The sequence below is a fragment of the Haliotis rubra genome, unplaced genomic scaffold, assembly GCF_003918875.1.
Source record: "Haliotis rubra isolate DU_JTF1 unplaced genomic scaffold, ASM391887v1 Scf139, whole genome shotgun sequence".
NCBI classification, from domain to species: Eukaryota; Metazoa; Mollusca; class Gastropoda; order Lepetellida; family Haliotidae; genus Haliotis; species Haliotis rubra.
This window is the reverse complement of record NW_025765325.1, coordinates 1248367-1265233: the sequence shown is the minus strand read 5'-3', so window position 1 is coordinate 1265233 and position 16867 is coordinate 1248367. Positions and strand designations below refer to the sequence as shown.

Here is a 16867-nt window from a genome sequence, read left to right as displayed (position 1 = left end):
TCTTTTTATCCTTCCCTTTTCAGTTTTGTTTTTCGCTATGCTTAACCTGCAATGCAGAACACCGTTCAAAGCGATCCATAATCATCATAACTGCATGATTACATGTTCCTGAGTAATCCAATGTAAACCCAGTCTCATCTTCAAAGCGGGACGTGTGCTCACCATTGCTAAAACGTTAATACCTTGGTCTCTTTTTATTATCATTAATGCAATCGCCACCTGTAATGTGGAAATCATACAAGTGTGAATCATGCAATATTCATTATATGTTCAAACCACATTAATCTTGCTATTGTACACGACTATGTAAGGCTCGAATACAAAATCAGCATACAGTTGGGGAGACGTTGTTATTCGTGTTCGTGAAAAGCAACGCACATAATGAAACACGCTCACAGGGTCAAGTTGGGTGTTTGGAGGTCGTAGATGTGAGTACACATACTTGTTTGGGGTTACGTATTCTTATAAGGTTGATGTTTCATGAAAAACCTTTGTTAGTAATTCTATAGCTAAAGGGTTTTTCGGACTCGGTGGTAAATATAACCTCTTAACTGATCATAGTTTTCCCGATTTTCCAAGTTTTTTACGGTCAATGGATCCATTTAACTTCATAAGTTTAAAAACGTCTTATATATGTGGTGCTGCTCCTTACATTTGTCTAAAATGCATGGCGTCCTTATCTCAAAAACGTATTGCTTGATATAGAGCTAATGATAAACCACGTTAACAAGTGATGATTCAGGTTACACATTTCTTCAGCAACACATCCTTGTCTTAAGTAGGCGACTAACTGGTCAGTCTCACTGTTTGGTTGATGGATGTCATCATTTCTTCGTAACATATTTGCATAGATCTACCGAACATCGATGCACATGTTGTCAGTAACTTGATTTTAATCTCCTCGATTATTTACAGACTGTTCTCATAAAGTTTGAGCATTACTAACTGTGGCTTCTAACCATACAACAAGAACCTTTTATTACCCACGTGGTCAACGAATGGGTAGTTGCATACTAATCTCGTATGTCACACGAGTGTCGTATCGCGTTGACCTGTGTCGTAACGACTTGACCTGAGATTCTAACGATTTGATTGGATAACCGATGACCTCTCAATTAGGTCACATTCTGACGTAACAATTTTTTCATTCATAACAAACACGTGAATTCATTCATTCTACAACTTACATGCATTGTGGGAATGTAAACATTGCGAACATTGCCGTGTTGCTGTTAATTTGTGAGTCGAACTGAGACATTATATCCGTCGAAAAACATAAACGCAATGTTTCCACCAGTGATGTTAGCCGAATGAAGCAACTGGAAACCAAGAAACGAGGTGCTACGGAGTTTACTGTAGGAGGCTGTACGAGGCGATGACAACTGACATGCATCGTGACGTCGGTTACCAAGGCAGTGACGTCATTACAGTGTGACGTCATGCAAATATTGTACTACAGTACAAAACTCTTCCGCAACCTCTTTATGAAACCGGTTTCGGTTTGAAACCAAAAACATAACAAAAATACGCTATTTTGTCAATTCAATGCATGTAAGACGTGGGTAATAAATAAAATACCACACTCGGTCTCATTACATACGAATTATACGAAACTCGTGACCTTCCTATAATATCTGACCTCACTTTCGCTCGGTCAGATACCATAGGAACGACACTCGTTTCGTATAATTCGTATGTAATGAGACCACGTGTAGTATTCTCAATATACCTTATATGAAGATGTTACAATGGCCTCAAACATTGAAGAACAGAACGGAGTGTCGCCATAACACTGTGGCATTGCTGAGTGCTACGTTAAACAACAAAGAAACCTATAATTGTAATCAAGACGTTCAGATGCGCTCCCAAATTTAGAGACAGAAGAGACCGCTGTCATAAATCTGTACCATTTTTTTATCTACCATCTTTATTTCCACAGTGCAATATATGTAGAATACATTCACAATATACATATTTTTATACTCAATATACTTTCACAAATCACCATCCTACAATGAATAGATATCTTTGAATATGTTTGCATTCTTTATCTCTGTGTATCCAATAGAGGTCATCATGGTAATAATGATTGAATACACTTAGAATATGTTTTCTGACCAAATATTATCAGTAAACAGATTGTGGAAGGATGACCAGAAGGTGAATAACTCGCTGTTATTGCATGTAGAGTAAGCATTATATTTTGTAATTTCATAATATTTTGATATCTCCCTTACTACATGCTTGAAATTTGGAACTTGTTGTTTTATTTTTTGTGTATATATTATCTGTTTCACAACAAGACATATTGCATTTAAAGAATTATTATTTTCCCCTTTAAATCCAAGTAAAATGTTTTCTGTTGTAAAGTCGATGTTGCCTTCAGCTACAGTCATTAGCCATTAAATCTGTGACATTGCTCAACGTTACGCTAAACAACAAACACACTGTTAGCAGGGATCAAGACGTTTACACGTGGATTACATGGAAGAACAGAACATGTACTCATGGGTCGTGGTTGGTGCTTCATTTGCGGCGTTGCTGTTTGGCCCCAGCATCAACTACGCAGTTGGTGTATTCTATGTTGCACTGCTGAATGAATTCAACGAGGACATCACACTGACAGCCTGGCTGGGCGCCCTCTTTTCCTGCATGTTTGCTTTAACAGGTAGGAGGAAATTTACACACGAGCATTAACCAAGCATCACTTACGGTTTCATACAGAAAGAACGAAATAAAAATATTTTACTAAAACAGAAATAAAAATTTGGTAACAATGTATTTACAATGCGAGGGGATGTACGCAAAGAACACTCAGTTTAACATCTCAAATCAGTTGAAGTTTGAGTCAATTGCTATATGTTTAAATGTTAAGACATTTGTGCAAATGGCACTGGTATAAGGGGTGAAATACTTGCACTGTTTAGTTAAATGTTTATATCAGTGAAGAGGAAGACTCTAGTGCACACACTACAGATATTGAATTTACATACCAGTGTGCTTGACCATCCTGCAACAGGCTCAATAACACAGCAAAAGTAACAAGGTTTCCAGTTTTCCGGAAACCTACCTGAAACTGGGTAATGTGAGAATCATGTTGGTTTCCGCTCACGGAAACTATAATTGTTGGTTTCCGGCTGTTTCCTTTTCGCTGAAACTAGCAGGGTTAGTTTCAGCGACTGGAAACTGCAGGAAACCAACAAGGTTAGTTTCAGCGACTGGAAACTGCCGGAAACCAACAAAGTTAGTTTCCAGAAATGGAAACTTACAGTAAAGTATCATTGGTAGTTGCCATTGCATAAAGCAACTGGAAACCATCATTGATGGGAACCTGAATGAAACGAACGTAGAGGAATTTCTTTGACTCAATATATACCAGTGTATACAGCATATATCCAGAAACCTACATTAACCTACTTTAAACTGTCTATGTATTATATGTATATATAAGTGCAGTGAACTAGAGTATGATCGCCTGTTTGAAGAGAAGTGTTTAAAATTGCCCTTGGATTCAAGTGCTCCTCTGTCTCTCTCTTGTTATTGTTGAGAAGAAAGAAAACTAGAATTTATTACACACTGTAAATACATACATCCATAAACGTAACAAACAGTGATACTTAAAACTCAATTCATGAACCATAAGTGTGCATGTTTGTACATTAAACACGCGGTTTTCTTGCAGCTAAAACATCAATGATGAAGCGTATGGAAATCTATCAGGTGTGGAAATTTTGACTTAAAGCATCTCATTGACCAACTGGAATTGAATAGTTGCAGCATGATAATTGTACGCCAAGTGGTTTCATTTTACATCTTTTGAATCGGAGGACCAGCTAAATATAATTTCTTGTTATGTATGGAAGCATGTATTGTGACATGCCTTTTTTATTGATAGTTCTCATAACTACCTAGCTGTTGTTGAGCTGTCACGTATCTGGGTTGCCTAAGCTACGTGTAGACTTTCGCATACCTAACTAATAAGTTCACCTGACATTTGTACCTGCAAGAACTCAATGTAAGACCAACGATCAACAAAGAAGGTTATACAGTTAAAAGTGGTAATCTAATTATTGACACCTGTGGAAGTAGAAAATTCACGGCAGTACAAATACAAAAACACTGTTAAGAACAGAAAAGCCAGCGCTTACACCCTTATCTGATCTAAAAAGCTTTCCAGAACGTTTGACACTGTGCTGAAGTATTCAATTTTTGTTACTTAAAATAGGAGGAAATTTAGACATGAGCATTAACCAAACACCACTTACGTTTTCATAAAGAAAAGTACGAGAATGAAAATATTTTATCAAAACCAAAATTAAAATTTGGTAACAATTTCCTTGCATTGTGAGGGGATGTATGCACACAACACTGAGTTACTATTCCAGAACACACCTGGTTCTAACGGCAATGAAAGGGGTTTGTGGTTGTTAAACTGAGAGGCAATCACTGTTTCGAAATACATTAAAGGCTGACTTGCAAACTGAAATATACAATTTTGATTTTTTTATTACTACTTTCACGTTCATTGTGATTGTATTATTGATATAAGGCTGAGATATTGCAGATGTTCTAATGTTCTTATTCTGTTTCAGGTCCAGTTGCCAGTTTGATCATCAATGTGTCCGACTGTAGAACGTGTGTGGTGATGTCAGGAGCTTTCATGATGATTGGTTTCTCAACCAGCTTTCTGGTGACTAACATGAAGCTGCTGTTCATAACCTACGCCTTAATAGCAGGTAGATACACAATGTAATTGTTACGGCTTGATTCGGAAAGACTGCCCTTAGCTTTGCATCATTCCATAGTCAACTTCCATAGATTTCACTACATTGTCACTGTTCACAGGAAAGGTATTTTATGGCTTATTATAGGTTGTGGAGCCGTTCTATAAAACAGACTCTCCTCGTTTTCAAGATATCCATCGTCAACAGGCCATACTTACTAATTTCGCAAATACTGGTGTCAGAGCATAGGCCCTCGTGTCTTGGCGAGGATTAAAGATGAAAAATATTGTTTTGTGCGGATACATCGTCATCCATTTGTGTAAAGATCGTTTAGTTGAGAGTCAAAATCGGGTTTCTATCGACTTGCAGAAATAACAATAAAGAATTGGTAGGTGTCATGAGTGGTGCTCGATAGTCCATTAATCCACGATTATGTTTACATTAAGTTTTAAACGATTGCATGCGACGGTAGCGATCGGCAAAGCAGCCGAGTGGGGTGCACCGAAATGTCCGACCTTGTCATGATGTATTGTTCTGTGAAGCTCTTTGAGTCGGGGGGTCATCTCATATTTTTATATCTTTTCTTTAAATCTTTAAACCTCGCAAAGACACAGGGGCCTGTGTGTCAGGGCTGATTAAGGTGACATATTCAACTTCATATATAGTTTGCCTTCTGGTTCGTCGGATCATCACTATCTATCGACATTTGATCATGCAAAAAGGGAACACGGTTGAAGTAAGTCTTGTGCAGATATGAGATCTTAAGTCAGGAAAGCCATGTTTTTCAAGAACGATATGGCTTTGCAGGCCTCCGGTTTCCCCAAAATGGATAACGACAGGTATCTTTGGGTTTTATGCTCTGTTCAGTTTACACGCATTGATACAACTGACATGGTTCTTAAAGTGAATTTAAACACAGCTTTCGAACCCACCAATACTCGATTATATGTATTGTTTGTATATATCGACAATAGATAAGCTCCGTGAAACGTGAGAGAAAAGTAACGCAATTTTCTTTTATCGCTTCAGGTCTTGGCACTGGTCTGGCACAAACCGGCAGTTCAGTCATACTTGGATACTACTTCCCAAAGAAAGCTGGCTTAGCTACGGGAATATCATGTTCTGGGGTAGGACTAGGTATATTCATACACCCCCCACTTGTTCAGTATCTATTGGAATCCTACGGGTTCCATGGGACCTTTCTTATCGCTGGTGGAATCACATTTCACGTATGTGTTGCGGGGATGCTAATGCGACCAACACAATTTGAAAGAAGAAAGCAACACACAGCTGTGACGACACAATCTAGATGGACAATGTGTGGCGACATATGTAGACTTTACAGCGTCTTGAGCAATGTATCATTTCTATTTTTTCTATTAAGTCTTTTGTGTTTTTCAATTGCTGTGTCAACGGAATATCTTTTCCTGCCGGATTTCTTCATAAAACAGGGATCTACATTCCAGGAAGGGGCATTTGTTATATCAGTTTCAGGCATAGGAAGTACTGCCTCCCGTGTCCTCGTCGGACTGGCGCTGAGTGATGAGAGGATTGAAAGCGCCACAGTGTATTCCTCGCTGCATGGTATTATGGCAGGTTTCACACTGATATTGCCGTTCCTCCAGACATCTCCCTATCTACGAATATTGTACGGCTTAATCCTTGGACTGTACACTGGGGGCGCGTGGGTGCTTGTGACCACTTTAACACTTGAGATTCTTGGCGTTGGGGACTTTGCTGCAGGATTAGGTGTTGGTTTGTTTTCCTGTGGAACTGGGTATTTAATAGGACCTCCTATTGCAGGTACAGTCACATAGGCAATAATTAGTTGTAGATACTGTAAAGTATTTACAACATGAGCGACACTGTCCATGTTTCTCGTCGCATTTTGCGGCAGAGCTTATAATTTCAGATCAAGTCTTTGATATTTTGGGGGCAAGAAAACCCAACTTGTTTTTAAATTTCTTAAGATTTACGTCACAACTTGATACACAAACAAAATGAAATATGGGATTGCATGTCCAAAGCATTTAAGGATAACATAGAAAAGATCAGAGTTTAGAGGCATGTCGTCAGTAAAACGACATAATCAACTGGGTAGACATTAAATGAATAAAAGTTCTGATAGGGTTTTGGTTCTACATCAGTTTCATTAGTTTGTTTCCCTATAGAATAACGCTCCACAAGGAGATTTTCTGGGACAAGTCTCATCTGTTTCAGGAACGTTATTGGAAAGTGAGTATTAATAATTTTGATAGGGTTTTGGTCTCCAGTTCTACTGCTTTAGTTTGTTTCTCTCTTGATTAACATCCCAGGAGGCAATATTCTGATACGTGTCTCATCTGTTTCAGGAGCGTTATTGCAAGCAAGTGGGTATTACCACAGCGTTTTCATCTTTGCCGGTATGTTACTAAAGTGTCTGAAACTTCTTAAAGCTATAAAACAAAACAGTGTCTTTCAAATGATGTGTGTATTATCAGATCAATAGAAGACGCAATGAAAGCAGTCGTGCATTTTTGCCTGTTTTTCTTTTCTCATACGATCCACACAACCAGGACCACCATACAGATGGAATATTGCTGAATGCTCCGTTAAGCAGCAAACAAACATAATCTTCCAAAGAACAAATTAAAAGAAAAATTACTTCGTTTAAAAAATCCTTTTATCAGAACAAAGACAGTTAACTCGTCAGTAACTACAGGGGTTGTAGTAAAGAGTAAATGTATACCAGAGAGGTATTGTAGCCGCATTGATGAACTGGATATAACTACGCAGGTATTTCATACTCATGTCATAGGGACACTATCTCCTTCTTCTGTCAATATCGTTAGTAGACCACCAAGTCGTCTCCTCGTGCTCTAGATAAGACACCTTTTCCTCAACTGGGGAATCTGTTGCTATTCCTCATGCAAAGACCGGGTCAGGTCAGGAAGATTCTGTGGTGGAGGGTCCAATGCTGTCACTCTAGGTCCAAAACAATCCTGTAGCTGTTGTAAGGCAATGTCTCATTGTTTCGAGGATAATACGTCACTGCTCGTGCCCGTTTGGATCAAGTGTTGTGAACACAAGACACAAAGACAGTTGATGATTATCAACGTGGCACAATGTAACCGTCGAATATGGTATCTAGTCCATTGTATTATGTATTTTCGTTCAAAGAAATTGGAGATTAGCAACAGTATACATTTTCTTAAACCACTCACTACACTTGATGTAAAATACAATGTTTCCAATTTTTCCCATCGTCCCATTGGTGGCCATCTTGGATTTCAAAATGGCCGCCACATTCAATAATGTGCCACCCTTTCTTTCACTTTTAAGTACAATTCTTGTTCTATTTTCAGTATATATTTGAAGCTTTTATGCTGTTAAGGATTACTTGTATACACCCCAGTATCAAAGATACTGTTACTGTGTATACATGAAGGGGAAATGTGTTATTATATACAAAATTTAAACCTTACATATTTCATATCAGCTATTTGTGATATATATCTATACACTGAACTCTCAGACACTTGTATATTGTTATACTTATTTTGCTCTGTATAAAACAAGAATATTATGAATGATATGATAACCACATTAGCTGTTAAAAATCAATGAAACTACTAACTTGTTGATCAGTGGTGTAAGCGTAGGAACAGGTTGAAGATGAATTTCCACAATGTCACAGAATTGATAGGTTAATGTCTATCCTCAGAATATTCAGACAGTATAAGCACCAGCAAGTCATCAATATCATCGTGATTTCCATTTCAGACATGTAATCATATCTCCAATAGAAAGGTTGTCATTAATGATGAAAATAAATATCCACAATGCCACCGAAAGGAGAGGTCTTTCACACCCATCAAAAGATATATTTACAGCAGTTCATCAAAATTATCATCAGGAACTGTTTCCTCCACTTGAGACTCTTCATTCTCACACTGATTACTGCATTGACAAAGTTTAGTACATGGTAAGTCCTTTGATTTGCATGTACACCGCTGAGTTGAACAGTCTGTCTTGCACTGGCATCGAACCATCTCGAGAATAGCCTGGGGAGCTGGCAGAACATCTGTGGTGACTGGTCTAAGCTGAGCATCCTTATCCCTATGAAACCCGTATCTCCTTGGGTCCAAGAAGACTTGTTTGGCAACATGAACTTGAGCCCATACCCATTTCAAGGCACCAAATGTTGGAGGGAGCCTATCACTTTCAGCCATGTGCTTGCAAAAGATTCTTCATCAAGATTTTCTCTACAACACAGCAGGTGCAAAGCTTCAACAGTGTCTCCGGTGGCTCTTAGAAACGTCTTAAACCAAGTTGTCGTCCCAATGCGAGAAAATCTACCTGTGTTATCAGCTCCAGAAAAGACATGGAAGGCTGGCAGAGCCTTCGCGTTTTCAACCCCAAGTGATTTCCATATAGGCTGTATTTGTACTTCACCTGATGCCATGCAGATAGATGTCTTTTGCTGAGATGCACAGATGGCTTGGTAGATCATCAGTGTGTCACCCTCTTCATGGTTGTTTGACTCAAAGTTGATGCTGCTGTTACTTCTTGTGTTACCCGATGCTGAGGTGATGAAGAGCTTTGATAAATCCTTGCTGTACTCCATGGTCTTTGTTGCTAGGTACTCTGCAAGGTCATCCTTGGTTTGGTCATGAGATAAGAATCGCTTCAATGTGATGTGCTTGATTCTTGTTTCATCAGTTATTTGGTACTGGACTGGGTCCTTGCCATGACGTCTTTTTTCCCTTGTTGACCATTTAAGTGAATCAGGTTTATAGGTATCAAACACAAGAATGACGTCATCAAATTCTCTTGTAAGGCTCATCAGTCGGTTATTGAAGCAATGACTTAGATCCTTTACTGTCTCCACTGCAGGAGGTAACTGTCATTTTCTGAAGAAGAACCATACCATCAACTACAGCAATCCTATACACTGCAGAGTCAATTTCGTCAAGTTGAGCGGCCATTTCTGGATCACTGATCATCTGACTTTTACCCAATTCCTCAAGGCAACTGATGAGTTTTGACTTGTCTGTACATTGTAACAACATGCCATCCGGGGAAAAGAATGCTCTTGGTGTCAGTGTCAATTCATAGTTCCCTACAGCATGTTTCAGGTCAATATCGCGGCTTGATCTGGCTAAAATCATCAGCCGTCCATACAAGTCCTTTGTTTCTTTCAGGTCCACAATCTTGTCTCGAAGTTTCACTGTTTGTTTCTTGCTGTCAGACATGTAAAGATGGTTGTTTTCCTTCTTCACTGGAGCCCAAAGGCTGACTGTTCCATTGCTTCTTTCTGCCACATATTCTTCATACAACTTTTGCCCGGTCTCGTCTATGTTGAGTATCTGAGAGACATACTGATCTTGAATATATGCATGTTATCAGATTCTGCAGCTTGTCCCCTTCAACAGTAAAAGGATTCCCATGACTCAGGATAGCATTCTTGATTTTGTCAACTGCAATATGGTCCCGCTGGATAACACCTGGTGAAAGGTCATGATGCTCCTTGACTTAAGCTGCTTCAAAATCAAACTGACTTTTGAACTCATTTGCTAAGCGTGACAACTCAGGTGCTGCCAGAAAAAAAAACGCTGTCTTCCATTTGCATTCCGTGATATGCCAACGAGACCAGAGTGTACCTTTATTAGTCTGTTCAGTTGTTTACATGCATGATCAGCTCCAATGGACACAAAGGGGATAACTTTCTTCGAAACTGATATATTTCCATTAGCCAGCTCATTCCATGTGTATGGATCCTTTGACCTCAGTGCATACATATCTGCTAAGTATCTGGGCCACAGTCTTTTGTATTTGATCCGATCCATTGCAAAAAAAGAGTTTGCTTAGTTCTTCACCAGCCTCTAGATGCAACCTAAGATCTGCATGGCTTGATGCAGCTATGAAAAAGAGAATGTCTTCAACACGGTGTAAGTAGTTCATCATTGTCTTGAACATGGCATGTTTGCACATCTCTTGCTCCCAGGACTGAAATTTGGTCATTAGATCATCCATGGCAATTTGTCTAAGCAGCTTGGAATTTGCATACTTCACGGATTCTGCCTTTTCACTTTTGTCAACTACATTACAGGCTCTGACAATTTCCTTGGAGTAGACCACTTGCAGCCCAGGATTATTCCCTGAAAAACTCCTCAAGTGCTGACTCATACAGTGCAGTGTAAGAGTACAGATGAGCTCGGAGGCAGCGTTTGTAGTGGATACATTTTAGTATCTGTCGTGTTGTTGTTGGACCAAAAACATCAGCTTCCATCCAGTCATCATCAATTCCAGAATTTTCAATAGATGTACCAAGAGCTCTTAGAGCAGCCATAACAACATGCAACTCACCAAGCCTGGGCACAAACTGTCTTTTCAAGTAAGGACGGGAATCCAAAAGTTTAACAACTTTCTCGTATAGAGCCATGTCGAATGATATAACAGTTGGGTGATCTTTTCCAATTGCCAGTTCTTTCAGATTCTGAGCCTGTATCATTACTGTCAGTAGTGTTGACCATTCGTGTGCGACTTCAGGGAGTAATGGCAAAGCACCCACTTGAGTCATTGTCTTGCATTCAGACAGCAAAGAATTGTATGCAGCCCAGCCTGGAATCGTGTTAGCTTCTCTCTCTTCCCTCATTCTGGACATCACTGATGCTACTTTCCATGCAAAGTGTGTCAAGTAATAGCCTTTAGAAATACCATCTCTATTGAAGTCCAGTTTTTTCCCATTTGTTGATAACTGTGATGTGGTTTTCAAGTCTGGTTTTCTGCAGGGGATCAGCTTTGTATGATAGGGAGCAACTCTAAGATTTTGGCCTTCCTGTATGGCCAGGGGTTGGGATATCAGTTCTCCTGAGGCATCAGCCTTCTGGTAGACAGCAGTCACAGTTCCATGTGTCGTTCCCTTTCCATCAGGTGTGTCTTCTGCAAAGTCTATGTTGTCAACAGCAAAGAAGACAAATTAACCTTTCCGAAGAAATGGTGGAACGTATAAACCGTTGAAGTGTCTTGTATTTTTAACTACAGCATTGGCAAGTGAAGTTTCTAGAAGGAGAGCACGCCTGTAAGGAATGCAGTAGTTGTGGGCACTGAGGAGATCCATGATCATCTTCTTTCTTGTGTTGTAGTGAACTGCAAGGGCTAATCCAAGCACCTGAGCATTTTCCTTTCCACGTAATCGAAATGCTCCAGATTCTCTTTGCTGTTTATATTTTACCTGTCTTCTGGATTTGACACCATACATGATATTTTGGCAGATTGTAAGTACACTTCTATCAACAGTACTAGTCTTTTCTTCACTGCTGAAGTCAAGTTTTGTTCCAGCCATTATGCAACGAATGAGAGAGTAGAGTTCAGAAGGAACATCATCTACAGTACTTGTAACTTGCATAGAAACGTTGCCGTTATCTTCTTTCTGAAAGGCCTAAATGCTCTTGCGTACCAGCTTGGCAGATTGGTATATGTGTTTCATATTTTCCATGCTGTTGTCTCTCTCAATAGCAGTATGGACCTTTTCGTCCTCACAAGCAGTTGGTGAATACAGCACAGCAGGTTTCCGGCTGTCTTGTTGAAGGACAGATTTCACATTGGGCAGCTCGGAAAAGACCTTTTCCTTCAGCCACTGCCTTGTGTAGGTAGGCACATGCTTGTCCAATGTTTTAACCCCTCCAAGCATAGAGATAAATGTTTTCTCAATTTCCTCTGGTGATAAAAAAGCCTTGTTTGCTGTTTGCTGGTCCAGCAAATCAATCAATTCAGTTATACATGCAGTTTGAACTGGATGCTTACTTTCCTTGTTTTCCTTGCTGGTTTCCTGGCGTAGGACATGGAAAACATGGTTGGTCCAACAAGTCTTGTGATATCGGACATCAATGTGCATCAGTTGGAGAAATGGTAGAGTTTAATCTTGTTTTCAGAAAAGGATTTCTTGAAATCTCAATTGTATCTCTGAGGGTTGAGACAGCTTTTTCTGTCCTGACCTTGAAAAGCTGCTGTTGATCATCCTGTTGACAGATGAAACAAAGATTGTTGTCAAATGGAGATGTTGATGATCTTGTGAAAGGCATTGCTGAACACTCAAGCTCACTTTCGTGTTCAAACCCCTTTCTTTTTCTTCCCCTCTTGCTGCATACGATTTGTTAAAAATCCTGAGTTTTATGCTTTCTATTCCTGGCACGTTGTATTTGGTCTTTATTTGTTGCATTAGAATAGCAGCTTCTGTGCCAAACAGCCTTGTGTAATACAAGTGTCTCCTTTGTGCAACCTTCAAGTCTCTGGCAGATATCAACGTACGGTCCATCTCTTAAAGTAGCACGCTCATGTATGATTTCCAACAAATTGTCATAAGATTCCAATCTTGGTTGTGATACAAGAGGGAGTTTGATTTTGTCACTGGTAGCATTTTGACATAAAATGCACAAACTCCAGTCAAGGTCCTTCTCATTTATTGTTCCATGACAATGACTTAGCTGTGGTATTGTTGTCATGGTGTCCTGAAAATATAAATATAATTCATCTATTTTTTGTCATATCAACCCAAATGAATTAGTTATTGTAAAATAATCACCTTGCAAATGTCTTTTCCAAAACCGCATAATTCATGACAAAATGTGAAGCAATTATAGTAAAGTCACTACATTATGATCAATTGCAAGTCAAAATCTTACACGGAAATAATAGTATAAATTCTTTAACAAATAATCACAATAAGTACCAAAAATAAGAATTTTATAAACTGTAATCACTAAAGGATACAAATACAACACCTAAGTAAATTTAACTATAAACTATCTTGCAAAATTTAGATATTTTGTAATTTTGTTCACCACAGGACCCTATAAGGAAACATTGTTCTTGTTTGTTGTAATGAAATTATCATCTGTGACTGCATCATAACATATTAGGGGCCCTTTTAGGGAGGATGTTTTAATGGCAATATCGTGGTGATACAAACCATGTTTCCTGATTTAAATAATTAAAATACATTCTATTTTGTCAGAGATGTGGACTTAATAATATACTTGATATATGACATCACGAGAATAGTTTTAAGAACACATCATATACAAAACAAGTAAAGAATATCCCCCAAAAGGCCCCCTATGTTGCATACAAGCACAAAGACCAAACACTTGCTTTTCACTTATTTAAGCAGATATGTAACATTCTATCTATATGATAGCATGTCACATACTATGAAAATGTCAACCTATTTACTACTAAATGACTCAGGAAATTACAAATACATCTAAAAATCAAAATAATGCTAAGGTTTCATGTAATAGAATTAATTGATATCACATTTTATAAAGTATTTTCAATCAAAATATATAGAGATTCATGGTGATCATGCGGCAGTTCTCCATTTAAGGCCGCTTGAAATGTAACGAAATCAAGCTTACAGTCAGAGGAACAACGGCCCCATACCATAACAGAGTTCCACATGGCACTTTCCTGTATGTTGCGTTGTCGATCGTACCATATGGTGCAACTCTCTTCAGACCACTGGTGGTCTCCGTGATTTCAAATTCCAGTGCTTCAATGACTAGACTCCAGACTAAACGGTCCTACTTGTCTTGAGGTGTGAAGCGTTGACGCCTGATTGGCCTTCTAGTCCTTAATCATACTGCATTGACGTGCTAATGTACTCTCTGTTCTGGCTATGCCAGTGATCACGTAGGACAGCACACCTTTGAAGCTGACTGACGTCTCACGCTGTCTTCTTTGTCAGTGGTCTCCCCAGTTATGTTGCGTTCGCAAAGGAGCAGATTGACTACAGTGTGATTTAACGTTCAACACTGATCCAATAGCCCTACCTGGCATCCCATTTTGCTGCAAGTCAGTGATCCCCCATCTTTGATTTCCACATATGAGATGGTTAGGCCTTTCACTTCCACAGTCGTTTATAGAGTAAGATCTTCAGATCGGCAGCACATTTAATCAGAATCAAGGTCAGTGCAATACCGAAGCCTGATCAAACGTCAGTGTTAATATTGATACCAATGCGTTGTGTGTAAGGTTCATTTGAACGTTCGTTGTAATAGTTAAGTTGCCAACCATGCTCCATATGGACTGCGTAGCAATGCACAGAATGATTTTATCTTTCAAACGTTTGATTTCTGACAGAAAGTAATATAACTGGGAAAATTATTCCATTTTCCCGAGCACTCACCGGCGTTTAGAACAGATACCATTGATACAACGATCAATTCAAATTATTCAAAGTAAAAACATTGAAATTAAAAAGCAAAATGTCTAAAAACTCTATATGTTTGGTTTCAGTCGCCATGTTTTTTGCGGCCACTCTCCTTGGATTTCTGTCAACTATGACCAGGAGGCCATTAACAGGGGACACACGGCTGGATATGACATCACCTATCTCTCAGGGCAATACACCATCTTGTGGAAAAAAAAGCTTTGGTGCAACGAAAGAAAACGGCAGAAATTCCAAGTCAGTGTTGTGAAGAAGATGAAGTCATCTGTGACTAACACAGGGATCTGCGAGATAACCCTTGCATACAGGAAGGCAGCATTACCGGCTGAACATTTTGTGTGTTCGAGTTAACATATGAGTAGTAGATAAAGAGTTGTAAATGTTACTGTTCCATTCAAACACTAGGTTTTCCTTTATCCCAGTGGCCCCAACGATCCCATTTGAATCACCAACGCTCTTAAGTAAGTGGAGCATTCACGTTTTGAAGAGAGACGGTAGCCGTGGTTGAGTCCATGCTTTGGTGACTATATGATCTTCTTCTTTTGAAGGGGCGGTGGGGTAGCCTAATGGTTAAAGCGTTGGCTCGTCACGCCGAGGACCCGGGTTCGAATCACCACATGGATACAATGTGTGAAGCCCATTTCTGGCGTCCCCCGCCGTGATGTTGCTGGAATCTTGCTAAAAGAGGCATAAAACCAAACTCAGTCAGTCAGTCAGTCTTCTTTTGAAGAGAAGATAGCCATGTCGATGTCCATAGTGACTATCACGCCGCCACTTCTTTGTAGTCTCTCAGCATCCACTTTCTGTGTTATATTTTCATTCAAATACTCTGGGGGGTTTTCCCCGAACACTAAATTTGCCTTTGACAACTTTCCTTTGCGCGTGTTTTTATGAACACTTGGGATCATCATGATTTAAAAGTATTTCATAAACACACGATCATAATGTAGTCGAAATCAGAAGTCTTTCAGCAGAGATGTCTGAATATGCCAGCTATATTTCAAGATAGGTTCAATATATATGTCATTGTCATATTTGTAGAACTTTCGCTTTAACCAGTTAGAAGTGAGTAGACGGTCCGGGTAACTGCACCACGAAACAATATTGTTTACATGGCTCCAGGGTTTTGATCGGAAATAGTTGTATTGAATATATTTGCTGTCTATAAAACCGTTTCGGCAATTTAATTGAAACATATGTGTGCTTACTCCTCCTCATGCATGTCGAATAAAGCAATGTCAATTTGAGAATTGTTTGGGTTAAGCCATATTTTACCTTATCTTATCGTTGTTTCAGGAGCAATGTTCTTCTCGGCAACTGTGTTTGGGTTTCTGTCATCTCTGATCCACTGTATCGTGGAATCGTTGTTTCAGGAGCAATGTTCTGGCAACCCATCTCTGATCCACTGTATCGATCTTATCGTTGTTTCAGGACAATGTTCTTCTCGGCAACTGTCCGACATTGCTGACCTTACTGACGCTCTTGTGAATGCGATCTTATCGTTGGGATGTTCTTCTCGGCAACTGTGTTTGGTCATCTGATACACGTGGATCTTATCGTTGTTTCAGGAGCAATGTTCATCTGTGAACTGTGTTTGGGTTTCTGTCAAGAAGGACATTGTTAACAACACACACCTTCTGACTAACCGTGAATGAGTTTTGATGTACAAACATTTACACTGGAAGGAACATTGTATAACCGTAACATAAAACATTCAGTATATTCTATATTCAACAAGTTGAAGACGCAATGAATACCAGTGTCATTGCAAACAACTTGCTACAGCGAATACAGTTATTATAGGTATCTGTATTCAGAGCAGATAGACAACTGCCCTCAGTTATTTGGAGTCATTATCCGATTATGTTCACTGCTCAAAGGATTGAAGGATGGCATTTTTCCTTGCAAAGGATACGCTCTTAATTCTACA

General features: G+C 39.2%; 1 protein-coding gene across 3 annotated transcripts; it reads left to right on the top strand.

The window, feature by feature from the left end:
• Positions 1-305: 305 nt before the first annotated feature.
• Positions 306-15479, top strand: LOC124268539 (monocarboxylate transporter 12-like). Of its 3 annotated transcripts, XM_046703530.1 has the most exons (7): positions 306-428; positions 2458-2668; positions 4593-4736; positions 5754-5861; positions 6213-6527; positions 7076-7126; positions 15006-15479. In XM_046703530.1, the coding sequence occupies exons 2-7, from the start codon at positions 2485-2487 to the stop codon at positions 15185-15187; spliced, it is 984 nt and encodes a 327-aa protein (XP_046559486.1). In that variant the 5' UTR covers positions 306-428; positions 2458-2484; the 3' UTR covers positions 15188-15479. The 3 variants fall into 3 exon arrangements, with proteins under 3 accessions (XP_046559486.1, XP_046559484.1, XP_046559485.1); XM_046703528.1 differs by having other exon boundaries at positions 5754-6527; XM_046703529.1 differs by having other exon boundaries at positions 2455-2668; positions 5754-6527.
• Positions 15480-16867: the final 1388 nt, after the last annotated feature.

What these genes read in the sequence shown, in the direction of transcription:
- LOC124268539 (XM_046703528.1), top strand. Translation starts at nt 2,485, where the DNA reads ATGGAAGAACAGAACATGTACTCATGGGTCGTGGTTGGTGCTTCATTT. An exon ending in CTGCATGTTTGCTTTAACAG is followed by an intron (nt 2,669 to 4,592) that starts GTAGGAGGAAAT and finishes ATTCTGTTTCAG; the next exon opens with GTCCAGTTGCCAGTTTGATC. An exon ending in AATAGGACCTCCTATTGCAG is followed by an intron (nt 6,528 to 7,075) that starts GTACAGTCACAT and finishes CATCTGTTTCAG; the next exon opens with GAGCGTTATTGCAAGCAAGT.